General features: G+C 47.8%; 1 protein-coding gene across 1 annotated transcript in view; it reads left to right on the top strand.

The window, feature by feature from the left end:
• Window positions 1–15,643, top strand: part of LOC119435907 (protein arginine N-methyltransferase 7) — a 111,464-nt gene that overhangs the window by 80,883 nt on the left and 14,938 nt on the right. The window contains exons 11-12 of the mRNA XM_037702603.2: window positions 662–793; window positions 2,060–2,302. Of these exons, the coding sequence (XP_037558531.1) occupies window positions 662–793; window positions 2,060–2,302 (375 nt within the window). The remainder of the gene's footprint in view (window positions 1–661; window positions 794–2,059; window positions 2,303–15,643) is intronic.

Below are 15,643 nucleotides of genomic sequence, written 5' to 3'. Positions count from 1 at the left end.
CTCAGTAAAAACATTTTCCAGCAAATTCTTGACAAACTTGTGCTCACTACACATTCTGTTATGCCTGTATTCGTATGGTTGTAGTTATCCTCTTCAGGCACTACTTAAATCTGTCCATTGAAAATTTAGTTTCAGCATACTTTCACTACTAAATTAAAAACTTTCAGCTCGGTGAACTTTGTTGGGAAGTTTACAGAATCCCCGGGGAGTCCATGCGTGAACTCGCTACAGGAACGTCAGATATGAGAACATCAACTATTTCATGTCTTCTATACTCTGAAAGCGCCTATTCAGCCACTTGTAGAATTTGCCTGGTGTGAAACGTTGCAAAAAACATTAAAGAAGTGAACCTGCTACATGACGACATACAGACACCAAGAGTGAGTTTCTACATTTGAACTCGTTTTACTAATGCATTTTACAGATGTTATTCAGACTTGAAGCAGAAGTCAAATGTGTTTCAAAATGTAGCGACACATTTTAAATATTTTAATCAGTGCTTTGCTTTTGATGCACTATCTTGGCATGCACACTTGTGCATACAGTGCCTGCAGGGGCTATATATGTTATGGTGTTGTAAAGGTTAAAGAGTCACGATTTAGCACCAGGCACAAGTTGAATATTTTCATACATTTTCCATGTTTTTTTTTTTCTTTTACAGGTTTATGTTGTTGTGGATGATAGCTATGCTCATTCTTTGCTGAAGGAATATGCTGATCACAATGGCCTTCGGAATATATTTGGAATCTCAAAAGATGCACTATGCCTCTCTGAACAAGATCTAATGAAAAAGGTAATTTTCAACTTGAAAAACTTGAAATCATTTAAATCCAGTGTCAGAAAAATTGAATTAAAGTAGATATATAAATATATAAATGTCTATATTGCATTAAATTCAGCATGTACAGTAAAACCTCAAGATAACAAAAGTCTGTCAAATTGGCAATTTGCTTTGTTATATCGAAATTTCGTTGTATTGAAATTCAACCTCATGCTAATACAGTGGCCGATCGATTTGTCTTACACGGAAAAGGGTGGAAAACTTTCAGAATAATGGGCAATCGAAAAAAGCAAATTTGAATAAGAAAACAATTAATTTTGTTGAATTTGGGAGTCGGCGATGAATGATACGGTTTCATGCAACACCGACGATATCTTCACATCGGCAGTACAAATTAAGCGAAGCCAGCCACGCTTCCGCATCTACTCTGCCCCCACCGCTGATAGCATCGCCCGCAGTAGGACGACGCTATCATAAAAAGCGCCGGCGGCAAATGCTTTGTCTGCCTCTCACTCACTTCAACATGTCTCCGAAACTCGAGATTTTGCAACCTCCAATACTAAGCGTGCGAGAAGACAGCTTACATGATACCACGTCGTCTCGGCACGCCCACTCTTTGCACACACGGCAGATTACCTCTAAAGCAGGGTGCACGGCTGCGTGTGAGCTCAGCCGCGCTTACAGCCATGCGCAGCGACGGCCAAGCCACTCGCCAACTTACCCCCCATTTTCCGCCCCCTCGTTCGCGCCTGATCGCATTACCGCGAGCTCACTCTCCTCCCCCTCTTTCCCTTAGCTTGTGCAGGAAGGCCGCACTCGTGAAGCTGTGTTGTCCCACCCTTGCACGCTTTCACTCACGCATAAAGCATGCAGAGGGTGGTGCATGGTAGGATCTTATCGCACTTCAACTTTATACGGAACATGACGCTGCTCCACTTCGGCGGTCACTCTTGTCGCGGGGCGCCCGATTTGAGAGGTGCGTTCGCAAGCAGCCGCTTGTAATTCAGTAATTTGATCATCTGCGTCTGCGGAAGTTTCCATTTATTGTCTCGGTATTTTTTTTCGGCGGCAGTGAACTTTCATTATATTGAAATTGCATATAAACATCCTTCGTTATATTTAGGTTCTTGTAAATACATGGTGTTCTATGGATGAAAGGTTATGAAAAATAAATACTTTGTTATATCGAGGTTTAACTATTATGAGTAGTGCTAGGAAAACTACTGCATTTCTTATTTGTTTGCAATCTTGGTACATGAAATTCTGTTTTCACTGTAGGCATCTGTGCTGATTGGTGAGCCACACTTCAGCTCCAGCACCCTACCGTGGCATAACCTAAAATTCTGGTACGAAAAATCTTCACTGCAACGCCTAATGTGGCCATCGGACTCTATTGTAATTATTCCTCAAGGCTTCTATTTAAAAGCGGTGGGAGTTCACTTTAGGGACCTCTGGAAGATTAGAGCTCCCATCGAAGTCACAGAAGGTTTCAACCTGGGTTCATATGGCAAGGTGGTTCAGGTACGTTGAATGTGCCAGGAATATTCTTTTATACCTCGTTACACTGTAACCATTTGAGCTGTAGTTGCCATAGTCCTGCTTCAGTTTTCATTTGAGTTTGTGTATTTGCTATTTGGTGCTCACTTATACTGTAGCAATGCATACATGATAAATACATACTGTTTTCAGTTTTCGTTGTGTGGTTGAAGTCTGCTTTCTCTCCACTGGACCACACTTATTTTTGGAGTAAACATGATAAATAATAAATATAATTCTTTGGTTTGAATTGAATAACTTGAGTAGTTGGAGAGTTTGTCTTAAACCCTATGGAACAGCGAGAAGCTGACAAATCTTCAAAAAGAAGATAATTGCAAAGGTAGAAACAGTTTCAACTTGACGAACAATTTATTTTCAGACTGCTGTTATTCAAATATTTACATGCAAAAATGCAAGTTTAATATTTTTTACAAAGCCAGCAGTACAACAAATTTGTTGACCAACTTTCACTCTGTGATATAGTTCACTTTACTTTAAGTATTGTGATGGTCAAGGCTCTGAGGACGTGTGTTTGCCCGTCACACAGCCTGATTTGTGCCGCGTATCATCGTGATGCTGTAAAGTGCAGATGTTACATGCGATTTTGACTGCATGACGCTGTGGCAGTTTAGACTGTGTTGCAGAAATTCAGCTTGGTGCTTTCTGCATGTACGCTAGCTTAACCCATTTTGTCAAGCAAGCACGTAGACAAGGCACACTTGCTGTATTTTTAGCTGGTCACCCACAGACCCAAACACCTTTTCTTGAGCGATCGGCACGTGATCTCAGGCTCAATCACTGATGAGCCACTCTTACAAACATATTGCTACGGAACGGTATTTGTGATGAAGAAGAGGCGAGCAGTGTGAAGACGACGACGATTAGAGGCTAGTGCGGGCTGTTGCCTCTTGGCCAAGGGTGGCGTATTTGCTTGTAAATATACTTGTATTTAGCTTTTTGTCCAGGGTTCGCACAGCCCGTTGAAATCCTTGAATATCCTTGATATTGACAGTATAAGTTCAAGGGCCCTTGAAACTACTTGAATACCCGTGAGCTCCTTGTAATTCTTGAAAATCCCGTGGGATTTGTTCCGCTAGAGGAAATTAACGATGTACCTCCGCCAGTCATGCTGATATTTAAGGCCCTTTCGCTTACGAATGCCCAGGAAAACAAGCTGTGTTGACTAAAGGGCAACATCAGGAAGTTTCGTTTTTAAATCTCGCAGCCCCTACGTCGTCTGGCAACTAATATGCATTGGAAATCCAATCCAATGCGAGGCATATCGCTCGCTCGGCTTGCGTATAGTGCCTAGAATATACTCTAGTGTGCTGTCCACCGAGCGTCTCCAACGCGGGACGGTGGCGCGGGCAGTGATGCCTGCCGCCGCGGGCCACCAGACGGTGATGCCTGTCGGCACCATGCTAAATCCTGCCGTGTTCCGACTCGCGTTCGTTTGCGATGCGTTGATTGCTACGCGTCGATTGCAATGCGTAGTTCATTTCTCACCTTGCTGCCGCTTTCGTTGCAGTCTTTTCTTCTTGTGAGTGGGTTTTTTGCATCTATGTGTGCACTCGTCTGTCTAAAGAAACTTTGAACAGGTCGCGAAACCGCGATTTCCCAGAGACGCGGAAAGAAACGGCTCATCTCATTACCCAGCGCGTCCGCAGACCCCGAGCGTATTGCGGATTGGGACAAGAACATAAGAGGCAGATCGCCGGGCGAATGGGGAGACTCGCGTCATGTCTTTCCTGAAGTCCGCCCATGTCTCAGCATGGTCCGGCACAGTCTCGAAGTGCAGCGCACGAAGCAGCCGGCGGCGGCAGGCATCACACTCGGTGCTACCGCGACACCCACTCTCGGCACACTAGTAAGTGTCTTTTAGGTACTATAGTCGGGCCGTTTGTCGGCCTCGTGCGCGCCATTTCAGTTAAGTTCGTGTTTGCATTGTGTGTTTACTTTGACAAGATGCCAGGCGGGAAGTGCAAGTTTCAGCCTGCGTGGCTGCAAGATGCGGACTATTGTCACTGGGTGAGACCGGAACCAAGCGATTCTTATCGAGCAATGTGCGCATTATGTCAGAAGACGGTCGACATTGAAACGATGGGGAATCTGCCTTGAAGAGCCATCAGAAAGGCGCAAAGCACCGATCCAAAGCTGCAGCAGGTGAGGGCTGCTCATCCGTCGCAAGTTTCATGCAAGCGGCAAATCTGTCGTCCGAGGCTGCTTGTCAGCGTGAAAGCACGGCAACTTCCTCTCGGGCTGCGACACTTGACGAAGACTGCAGAAAGCATGATTCCGTGATCGAAGCCGAGATTTTGTGGACGATGAAAGTTGTGTCCTCACACTACTCCTACAGCTACCAGTGGATCCATTTCCCAGCTATTCCAAAAGATGTTTCCGGATAGCGAGGTCGCAAGAAGCTTCACTTGCTCTGAGAAAAAGTGCGCGTACGTCGCGTGCCACGGTCTGCGCCCATTTTTCACTTCGCAAGTACAACAAATGATGGAGAAGTCTGACAATTTTGTTGTGCTTTTTGACAAAACCTTGAATGAATACCTGCAAAGAAAACAACTTGATGTTCACGTCATATTGTGGAATAACTGTGAGGTGACAACCAGATATCTGACTTCGACATTCATGGGTCACAGCACAGCGGACGACCTTATGCAGAACTTGACGGAAACACTCACGTCCTTTCCCCTTAGCAGGATTGTGCAGCTCTCGATGGACGGCCTGAATGTCAACTGGAGTCTTTTCAACAAGTTGCAGCAGCACATGAAGAATGACTTTCAAGTTCAGTGCTTGGATATTGGTTCATGTGGCTTGCACACAGTGCATAATGCTTACAAAGCAGGAATGCATGCGACAAGCTGGCCAGTTGACACCTTTCTGTCGAGCTTATTCTCACTCTTCCATGATGCACCGGCCCGCTGTCAAGATTTTGTTGAAGAAACAGGGAGCAGGCTGTTTCCACTTCCTTTCGTACCCCACCGTTGGATCGAGAATGTGCCCGTACTGGAGAGAGCCCTGGCTATGTGGGAGCATTTGAGGCACTACACCGAAGCAGTGAGCGACCATAGGCTACCCTTGCCGAAATGTAGAGCGTATGAGAACGTCAGTGCTTTTCTAAAGGACCAGCTTGCACTTGTGAAACTAAACTTTTCCCTAACCGTTGCAATGGTTGTGCAGCCTTTTTTGACTGTTTTTCAGAGTGATTCTCCAAAGAAATTTTTTTTAGCAAAAGAGCTTGAAACTGTCTTAAGGAGCCTCCTTGCAAGGTTCGTGAAGCGCTCGGTATTGACAGAAGCCACGAGCATCACGAAACTGCTGCGAATTGATGTTCATGATACTGCCAATTACACGTCACTTGAGAAGGTGGACGTTGGACGTGTGGCTGAGAAGATCTTAAAAAGCGGAAAAGCGAGTACCAAGTGTGTTTTTGAATTTAGGGGCGAGTGTCGTAAGTTCATTGTGAACATGATCCTGAAAATCATGGAGAGAAGTCCTCTTAGGTACCCTCTGGTTCGAGGGTTGTCATGTTTCGACCCCAGAGAGATGGCGAAGACAGAAATGTGCCTTGGGAAGCTGAAAGTTGTTCTTAACTGTTTAATTGACAGTAAGCTTCTTTCTGAGCACAAGAGAGATATTGTGTGTGCACAGTACATTCACTTCTGCCAAGAAAAGTGGCATGAACTGCAAAATTATGAAAGAGACCATGAACGCCTTGACGTCCTCTTCGTGCGCCTTTTGAAGCATGACCCGGCGTTCTCGATGTTATGGGAAGTACTGAAGGTCCTTCTCTTGCTTAGCCATGGGCAGGCTTCAGTAGAAAGAGGTTTCAGTGTAAACAAGCAGATCGCGGTCGAAAATACGGCAGAGCTCTCGTATATCTCACAACGAGTCATCTGCGAGGCCGTGAAAAACCACTGTGGGCTGCTTAACGTTCCACTGTCGAAAGAACTGAAGTCATCAGTGCGCCAAGCCAGGCATAGGTATGCGCTATACATGGACGAACAGAAGAAGCAAGCTGTAGCTCAACAGGTAACCTTGAAGAGAAAAGCACTCGAGCTAGAGCTACAGAGCATGCAAGAGAAGAAGACAAAGCTCCAAAAAACTCTGAAGTGCTTGCAGGAGTCAGCGGATCGCTTTTCGGAAGACGCCGAAGCAAAAAACGACCTGACTTATCTTGTCAAGGCAAACAGTTTCCGTCGAACAGCCAAAGAAAAAGAAGCGGAGATAACAGCTCTTGAAAGAGAAATTAATGCGAAAATAGGGCTCCTTTCCTAAGTCATGTGAGGAAATAAAATTACGCTAACACTCGTTGAATTTTGCCTTTTTGCATCCTTGAAATCCTTGAAATGTCCTTGAATTTGCAGCCAAATATTGTGTACGAACCCTGTTTTTGTCTGTCTTCCTACGTAACTTAACTGGTGGAGGTGGTGTGCCCTGTACCTCATCCCGGAGCTTCGCAGTGGACGGTACGTCGAGCCTTCCGTCATGGCTCCCGGCGATGACAGCTCGACTCAGAGGGCTATGACACCTGCTGCCACTTCGACGACCTACATCGCTCTCCCCGCTCCCCGTGATCCTGGCATATTCTCGGGCAAAAATAGGGAAGACGTCGAGGACTGGGTCTGTACGTACACGTCAGCCGCAATAACGGGTGGGACCCTACTATCATGCTTGCCAACGTAGTCTTTTACCTCAGTGGCACACCTCGAGTTTGGTTTCAGACACACAAAGATGAGCTCACCAGTTGGGATTCGTTTTAGCAAAAGCTCAGAGACTTGTTCGGCAACCCCTACGGTCACTAACTTGCCACGCAGAAGGCATTATCAGGCCGTGTGCAGATGTCAACAGAACCCTACGTCACTTACATTCAGGACGTCTTGGCTCTGTGCCGCAAAGTTGACGCGCACATGACTGAGCCAGACAAGGTTTCCCACATCCTCAACGGCATTGCTGATGATGCCTTCAGCTTGCTCATTTTCAACAAAGTGACGACGGTGGATGCAGTTATAAAAGAGTGCCGCCGCCTGGAACTCTCTAAAAGCCAACATATCGACCAGCAATTTGCCCGTCTGCCCAACACCCCAGTGACATCTTCCTGTGCCGACGCTCCTCGTCCCAACAATACTGGCGATGTTACCAGGATCGTCCGGCGTGAGATCGAAGCCGCCTATCCGGCTGCCTTCGACTTCAGCTCATCTAGTGCACCTGCAGTCACGGTTTCCCTGATCCAGGCAGTTGTCCGCCAGGAGTTCGCAAACATGGGTCTTCACACCTTCTGCTCGGCCCATCGCCTTGATAACCACCCGGCTTCTTCTTTTCCGCCCCGTCCCACATCTTATTACCCACCACGTTTCCGCAACCCATCTGTATGGCGCACTGCTGACGACAAGCCCATTTGTTTTCACTGCTATCAAATCGGGCACATTTCTCGCCACTGTCGCAGTCGCTGGAGTTCCCCAACCGGATCTACTTATACTGCCTACTCTCGCCCAGGTGGCCCTTCTCGTCCCTATGCCGCGCGCTCTGATAATGCCACTGATTCTCCTGCACTGAACCACCCCTATTCTCGTTCGCATCCGCCCCAACGATGGCAATCTCGCTTTCCCCAGCCCCATCTCTCCTATTTGCCGACTCCCTTCGGACCCCTATTCTCATTCGCCTTCGCCCCAACGACGGCAATCTCGCTTTCCCCAGCCCCATCTCTCCTATTTGTCGACTTCCTTCGGACGCCACTCCCAGTCGGAAAACTTGACGATGCAGCGCCTCGAAGTGACGCTGCATTGCTCCCTACGCCACCAAATCCTCTACTAACATTGCCCACTCATCTGAACCTTCTTGACGTGCAAGTCGATGGTGTTTCTGTGTCTTCGCTTGTAGACACTGGGGTGCATTTATCGATAATGAGCGCTGACCTTCTTAACCGGCTGAAGAAAATAATCACACCCGCCACGACGCCTGTTGTCTGTGTCGCCGATGGCGGAACAGCCCCCGTAATTGGTTTGTGTGCCGACCGCGTCTCCTTCGCAAATCACTCCACTATCGTGCTATTCAGTCATCGCCCACTGTCCCCTCGACATCATCCTCGGCTTGGACTTCCTCTCCGCGCATTCTGCTCTCATCGACTGTTCCGGCAGTACTCTCCACTTGACCTGCCTGTTCTGGATCCCGCTGAATTACACCCCAGTCGCCTCAGTTCCATCGACTTTGTTCGTTTGCCACCTTCGGCACTGACTTACGTTGAATTAGTGTCATTCCAACCAGTGCCTGACGGTCACTACATTGCGGCTCCCATGCAAGACGTCCTCCTTACACACGGGATCCCAGTACCTCATAGAGTTTTATCTATTACGGCAAATTGCGTCTGCCTGCCAGTGGTCAATTTTGGCTTGACGACACAAGTGCTGCCATGCGGGATGGGATGTCTCTGGCCCATCTTTGCTCATTTGAGGATTACTCATTAGCATCTATTGCAGTTGACGACAATTCAGCCGATCCTCCTGTACCATTTCAGACTTATAGAAAATGATTGTGCCCGACATGCCGTTCGAGCACGCTCGTTAGCTCTACCGTGTTCTGTTTTTTTACCACGATATTTTTTACTTTAACGATGGTCCCTTGGCCCAAACTACAGCTGTTAAACATCGCATTAATACCGGCGTTGTCCCTCCTATTCATGGCCACCCGTATCGAGTGTCATCGGCAGAGCGTCAAGTTATTCACACAGAAGTTTGCAAAATGCTTAACAAGAACATTATTAAACCGTCGTGTAGTTCATGGGCATCACCTGTTGTACTGGTAAAAAAAGGATGGCTCATGGCGCTTTTGCGTGGATTATCTCGGTACCTTAATAGGGTTACCCAAAAGGACGTGTATCCCCTACCTCGGATTGATGACGCCCTTGACTGCCTCCACGGTGCACGCTATTTCTCCTCTATTGACCTTCGCTCCAGCTACTGGCAGATTGCTGTGGACGATCTAGACCTCGAGAAGACTCCTTTTGTAACACCCAACGGTCTTTATCAATTCGAAGTGATGCCGTTCGGTCTATGTAACGCTCCTGCCACTTTTTTTGCCAGGTGACGCCTGTGACGTACGAAATTGCTCCTGTCAGTTCGACCTTGCCATACTGGTAAAAAAAGGATGGCTCATGGCGCTTTTGCGTGGATTATCGGTACCCTAATAGGGTTACCCAAAAGGACTTGTATCCCCTACCTTGGATTGATGACGCCCTTGACTGCCTCCACGGTGCACGCTATTTCTCCTCTATTGACCTTCGCTCCAGCTACTGGCAGATTGCTGTGGACGATCTAGACCTCGAGAAGACTCCTTTTGTAACACCCAACGGTCTTTATCAATTCGAAGTGATGCCGTTCGGTCTATGTAATGCTCCTGCCACTTTTTTTGCCAGGTGACGCCTGTGACGTACGAAATTGCTCCTGTCAGTTCGAACTTGCCATACTGGTAAAAAAAGGATGGATTATCGGTACCCTAATAGGGTTACTAAAAAGGACGTGTATCCCCTACCTCGGATTGATGACGCCCTTGACTGCCTCCACGGTGCACGCTATTTCTCCTCTATTGACCTTCGCTCCAGCTACTGGCAGATTGCTGTGGACGATCTAGACCTCGAGAAGACTCCTTTTGTAACACCCAACGGTCTTTATCAATTCGAAGTGATGCCGTTCGGTCTATGTAATGCTCCTGCCACTTTTTTTGCCAGGTGACGCCTGTGACGTACGAAATTGCTCCTGTCAGTTCGACCTTGCCATACTGGTAAAAAAAGGATGGCTCATGGCGCTTTTGCGTGGATTATCGGTACCCTAATAGGGTTACCAAAAAGGACGTGTATCCCCTACCTCGGATTGATGACGCCCTTGACTGCCTCCACGGTGCACGCTATTTCTCCTCTATTGACCTTCGCTCCAGCTACTGGCAGATTGCTGTGGACGATCTAGACCTCGAGAAGACTCCTTTTGTAACACCCAACGGTCTTTATCAATTCGAAGTGATGCCGTTCGGTCTATGTAATGCTCCTGCCACTTTTTTTGCCAGGTGACGCCTGTGACGTACGAAATTGCTCCTGTCAGTTCGACCTTGCCATACTGGTAAAAAAAGGATGGCTCATGGCGCTTTTGCGTGGATTATCGGTACCCTAATAGGGTTACCAAAAAGGACGTGTATCCCCTACCTCGGATTGATGACGCCCTTGACTGCCTCCACGGTGCACGCTATTTCTCCTCTATTGACCTTCGCTCCAGCTACTGGCAGATTGCTGTGGACGATCTAGACCTCGAGAAGACTCCTTTTGTAACACCCAACGGTCTTTATCAATCCGAAGTGATGCAGTTCGGTCTATGTAACGCTCCTGCCACATTTTTTTTTGCCAGGTGACGCCTGTGACGTACGAAATTGCTCCTGTCAGTTCGACCTTGCCATACTGGTAAAAAAAGGATGGCTCATGGCGCTTTTGCGTGGATTATCGGTACCCTAATAGGGTTACCAAAAAGGACGTGTATCCCCTACCTCGGATTGATGACGCCCTTGACTGCCTCCACGGTGCACGCTATTTCTCCTCTATTGACCTTCGCTCCAGCTACTGGCAGATTGCTGTGGACGATCTAGACCTCGAGAAGACTCCTTTTGTAACACCCAACGGTCTTTATCAATTCGAAGTGATGCCGTTCGGTCTATGTAACGCTCCTGCCACTTTTTTTGCCAGGTGACGCCTGTGACGTACGAAATTGCTCCTGTCAGTTCGACCTTGCCATACTGGTAAAAAAAGGATGGCTCATGGCGCTTTTGCGTGGATTATCGGTACCCTAATAGGGTTACCAAAAAGGATGTGTATCCCCTACCTCGGATTGATGACGCCCTTGACTGCCTCCACGGTGCTCGCTATTTCTCCTCTATTGACCTTCGCTCCAGCTACTGGCAGATTGCTGTGGACGATCTAGACCTCGAGAAGACTCCTTTTGTAACACCCAACGGTCTTTATCAATTCGAAGTGATGCCGTTCGGTCTATGTAACGCTCCTGCCACTTTTTTGCCAGGTGACGCCTGTGACGTACGAAATTGCTCCTGTCAGTTCGACCTTGCCATACTGGTAAAAAAAGGATGGCTCATGGCGCTTTTGCGTGGATTATCGGTACCCTAATAGGGTTACCAAAAAGGACGTGTATCCCCTACCTCGGATTGATGACGCCCTTGACTGCCTCCACGGTGCTCGCTATTTCTCCTCTATTGACCTTCGCTCCAGCTACTGGCAGATTGCCGTGGACAATCTAGACCGCAAGAAGACTGCTTTTGTAACACCGAACAGTCTTTATCAATTCAAAGTGATGCCGTTCGGTCTATGTAACGCTCCTGCCACTTTTGAGCGCATGATGGACTCCCTTCTTCACGGTTTCAAATGGTCCACGTGCCTGTGCTACTTGGACGACGTTATAGTATTCTCCCCAACGCTTGCTCCGCACCTCAAGCACCTCCATGCTGATACTCACTTCCCTGTTCCGAAGTGTGTGAAGGATGTGTGGCAGCTTCATCCGCCTTTGTTCCTATTTCCGCCTTTTCGTGAAAATTTTCACGGCCATAGCACGACCACTAACCGAGCTTTTGAAAAAAGACGCCCCTTTCCAGTGGGGCGATAACGAGGCCTCTGCGTTCTCGCATCTAGTCGAACTTCTCACAACGCCTCCCTGTTCTGGCCTATTTCAATCCTGCGCCTACTGACGTCTGTACTGATGCCAGCGGCCACGGAATTGGCGCAGTACTGGCACAATGCCAGCGCTGCAACAACCGTGTTATCGCTTACACCAGCAGGCTCCTTTCACCCTCTTAGCGCAACTATTCCATCGCTGAGCGTGAGTGTCTGGCCCTAGTTTGGGCAGTTGCGAAGTTCCGCCCATACTTATATGGCCGACCCTTTTCCGTTGTCACAGACCATCATGCGCTTTGCTGGTTATGCCCACTGAAAGACCCTGCAGGAAGACTTGGTTGCTGGGCCTTACGCCTCCAGGAATATTTGTATTCTGTCACCTACAAATATGACCGAGTACGCAAGGACGCTGACTGCCTGTCTCGCTACCCGGTAGACGTGCGTGACAACGCCGACAGTAGTACCGCCAACGGCATTATTTCTGTGTCTGCCTTCACTAACATCGCCGATGAGCAGTACCGGGACCTATCGCTGCAAGCACTCATCGAGCGTTGGCGCTCTACACCTACAGACGCCTCCGTTCGCCGATATGTCCTCCAGGGCGGCATTCTGTACTGAAGGAACTTCCTCACTGATGGATCTGATCTTCTTCTTTCGTGCCAAAACATCTACGATGGACTGTGCTCTTTGAAATGCATGACGCGCCTACTGCAGGACATCTTGGGGTAACACGCATGTACGACCACGTCCGCCGCCGCTTCTACTGGCCCGGTCTCGCTCGCTCCATCCAATGCTATGTTGCTGCCTTTGATCCCTGCCAGCATCGGAAAGCGCCTCATGGTGCTATCTGCAGGTCATCAACAGCCGATCACCGTCCCTGTGGAACTGTTCTTTCGTGTTAGATTAGACCTCCTCGGCTCCTTTCCCACGTCATCCTCTGGGAACAAATGGGTAGCCGTCACAACTGATTATGCCACCCGATACGCTATCACGCGGGCTCTCCCTACCAGTTTCGCCACTGACGTCGCAGACTTTCTCTTGCGTGACATTATCTTGCTTCATGGCACCCCAAACAGCAGCTTACTGACTGTAGTCCTAACTTCCTCTCGAAAGTTATCGCCGACATTATGCGTTCCTGCTCCACTCAACACAAGCTGACTACCTCATTCCATCCTCAAACCAATAACCTGAAGGAGCGGTTAAACCGTACTCTTACCGATATGCTGTCCAAGTAGGTTTCCAAGAACTACCACGACTGGGACATTGCCATTCCTTACGTCACATGTGCAAATGGATTTTCTCCATTTTATCTACTGTACGGTCGCGAACCGACCTTGCCCCTTAATATGGCACTTCCACCTGCTGCGATCTCAACAGGCGAGTATGCGCACATCGCCCTCGCCGACCATGCACGCCAGTTTGCCCAGTTTGCCCGTACTCGACTGACTGCCTCGCAAACCACTCAGCAGCATCAGTACAAAGCCCGCCACCGTGATGTACAGTTTTCGCCTGGGGCGCTCGTGCTCCTGTGGTCGCCCTCTCGTCACGTCAGACTTTATGAGAAGCTCCTTTAGCGATACACAGGGCCCTACCGCGTGCTGTGCCAGGTGACGCCTGTGACGTACGAAATTGCTCCTGACATTTCGACCTTGCCGTCTTCTCTGGCATCTAGTGATGTCGTGCACGTCAGTAGGCTCAAGGCCTACTACACTGCTTCCGAGTCCAGCCTTTAATCGCTCCGGGACAGCGCTTTTGCTGCTGGGGGTAGTGCCATGGAACAGTATTAGCGATGAAGAGGCGAGCAGTGTGAAGACAACAATTAGAGGCTAGTGCGGGCTGTTGCCTCTTGGCCAAGTGCGGCGTATTTGCTTGTAAATATACTTGTATATAGCTTTTCGTCTCCGTCTTCCCACTTAACAATGTCATCATAATAGGAAACTTCTCGCGGCAGTCTGCCACACCCAGCCACACTGGCCAGCAACTAATTTTCATCACGTCCACACTGCCCTGGCAGTTAGGCCTAACCTGTGCTGTTTCGTCTGGCTGCCAAAGTTACGGCTTGGTGCTGAGTCGACTGATCTATTCGCAGTGGCCATTTGGCTCTTCGAATCCAACGGAACTTAAAAACGGAGAAAACAGAATGCCGACCAAAGTGGTGTATTCAAAAGGGTTGACATTTTGGCTTCCACACAGAAGCCACCATTTTGGTCAGCGTTCTGATTTTTAAAAATATTATTACTTGTTCTTGTTTACGAATCCACTTCCGAGAGCGCTCAATGTTCTGGCTTTCTGTCCTTATATGAGGTATATGTGATAAGGGGCACTGCTGTCATAGCCCTTTTATTAGCATCTACTGTGCTTGACAGTTTCTCGCTTGCCGTGACATCTTAGCCCTATTCTCACACTAAATTCTACTTATAAATGGTAGAATGCCCTGAATAGTAGAATGCCACTGAATTCCTTTTGTCTTGTCATTGCAATGTTCCTATGAGAATGTAACAATGCCAGTCCAGTCAAGCGCCCTTTGCTCATTGGCGGCAGTTTGGTCCATGGTTGCAATATTTTTGACATTGCGTGCACGCCGATCAGTCTGAGAAATCGATTAGTTCTGTGGAGTTGGTGGCAGTGCTGTGGGGAATTTAAAATAATCTATTCATTTCTTTCTTTCTTGTCTGTTTTATGCACACACCGCAAGTCCTCGGGCATTAACCATTAACCTTTCAACGTTTTGTAAACTTAAGTGGAATTAAACATAATTTAGGTTGACGAAAACATCTCAGCAAAATGCGAGAATGCTCGTGTAGTAGATTTGAGTGCTTGTTAAAAAGCCCCAGCTGATCAAAATTATATATCTCGTACTATAGCGTATTATACATCTTGATTCACATGCACCTAAGTTACTGATAGCTGCTACATGATGTGATTAGCTTCCTGAGCATGTGCAGCACTGTGTTTTGAGCACAAAAGTTGGAAACATAAGAGCGTGTTCCAGCAACAAGAGACAAGCATTGCAAAAGCATTAGGAGATTTAGTAAAGCAACATAAATGAAAATGTAGAACACGACTCCCTGTATAATTCTCAAGCGATCAGGTTGATGAAGGCGTTTAGGTGTGTGCGGCACATGAGAACTCTGAGGCATTTACTCTTCTTGTGAAGCTTTATATCGCCGGACAACCTGGCCTCTCCTTTCTCATTGTTCATTTTATGATTTTCTGGTATTCAATATTCGATTTGAAATCTACTATTTGGTATTCTCACACCCCTAGTTATAATTAGTAGTGCTGTGCGAATAGCAATATTTTGGGTGTGTTATGAACGTGTTGGCGTTTCATCTCAGCGCTGCCATCCGTTGTTGTGGGTCGGAGATTATTCCGCCGCTGCTGCCAGTTTGTTGAGACTCGGGTAGCGTTTAGGCCGGTGATCCTTCAGCCAAAGGGATGAGTACGTCTGGGAGTAAGAGCGAGAGAAAAAAAGGGTTTATTTTACATATTTACAGTGGCTCCAAATATCGAAGCCCACTCCATGGGGGAGCACTTTGAAAGTCTCAGCTCACTACATGTCCGAGTTCATATCAGAACACGTCAGGACACACCATTGCACGCAAGGTGTCCCCTTATAAAACATCGGTCTTCCCTAGTTGACCCGACTAGGGAATCAG

The sequence above is a fragment of the Dermacentor silvarum genome, chromosome 1 (genome assembly GCF_013339745.2).
Source record: "Dermacentor silvarum isolate Dsil-2018 chromosome 1, BIME_Dsil_1.4, whole genome shotgun sequence".
In the NCBI taxonomy this organism is placed as follows: Eukaryota; Metazoa; Arthropoda; class Arachnida; order Ixodida; family Ixodidae; genus Dermacentor; species Dermacentor silvarum.
Note: the sequence above shows the minus strand (reverse complement) of the source record. Positions and strands in the feature narration are given on the sequence as shown.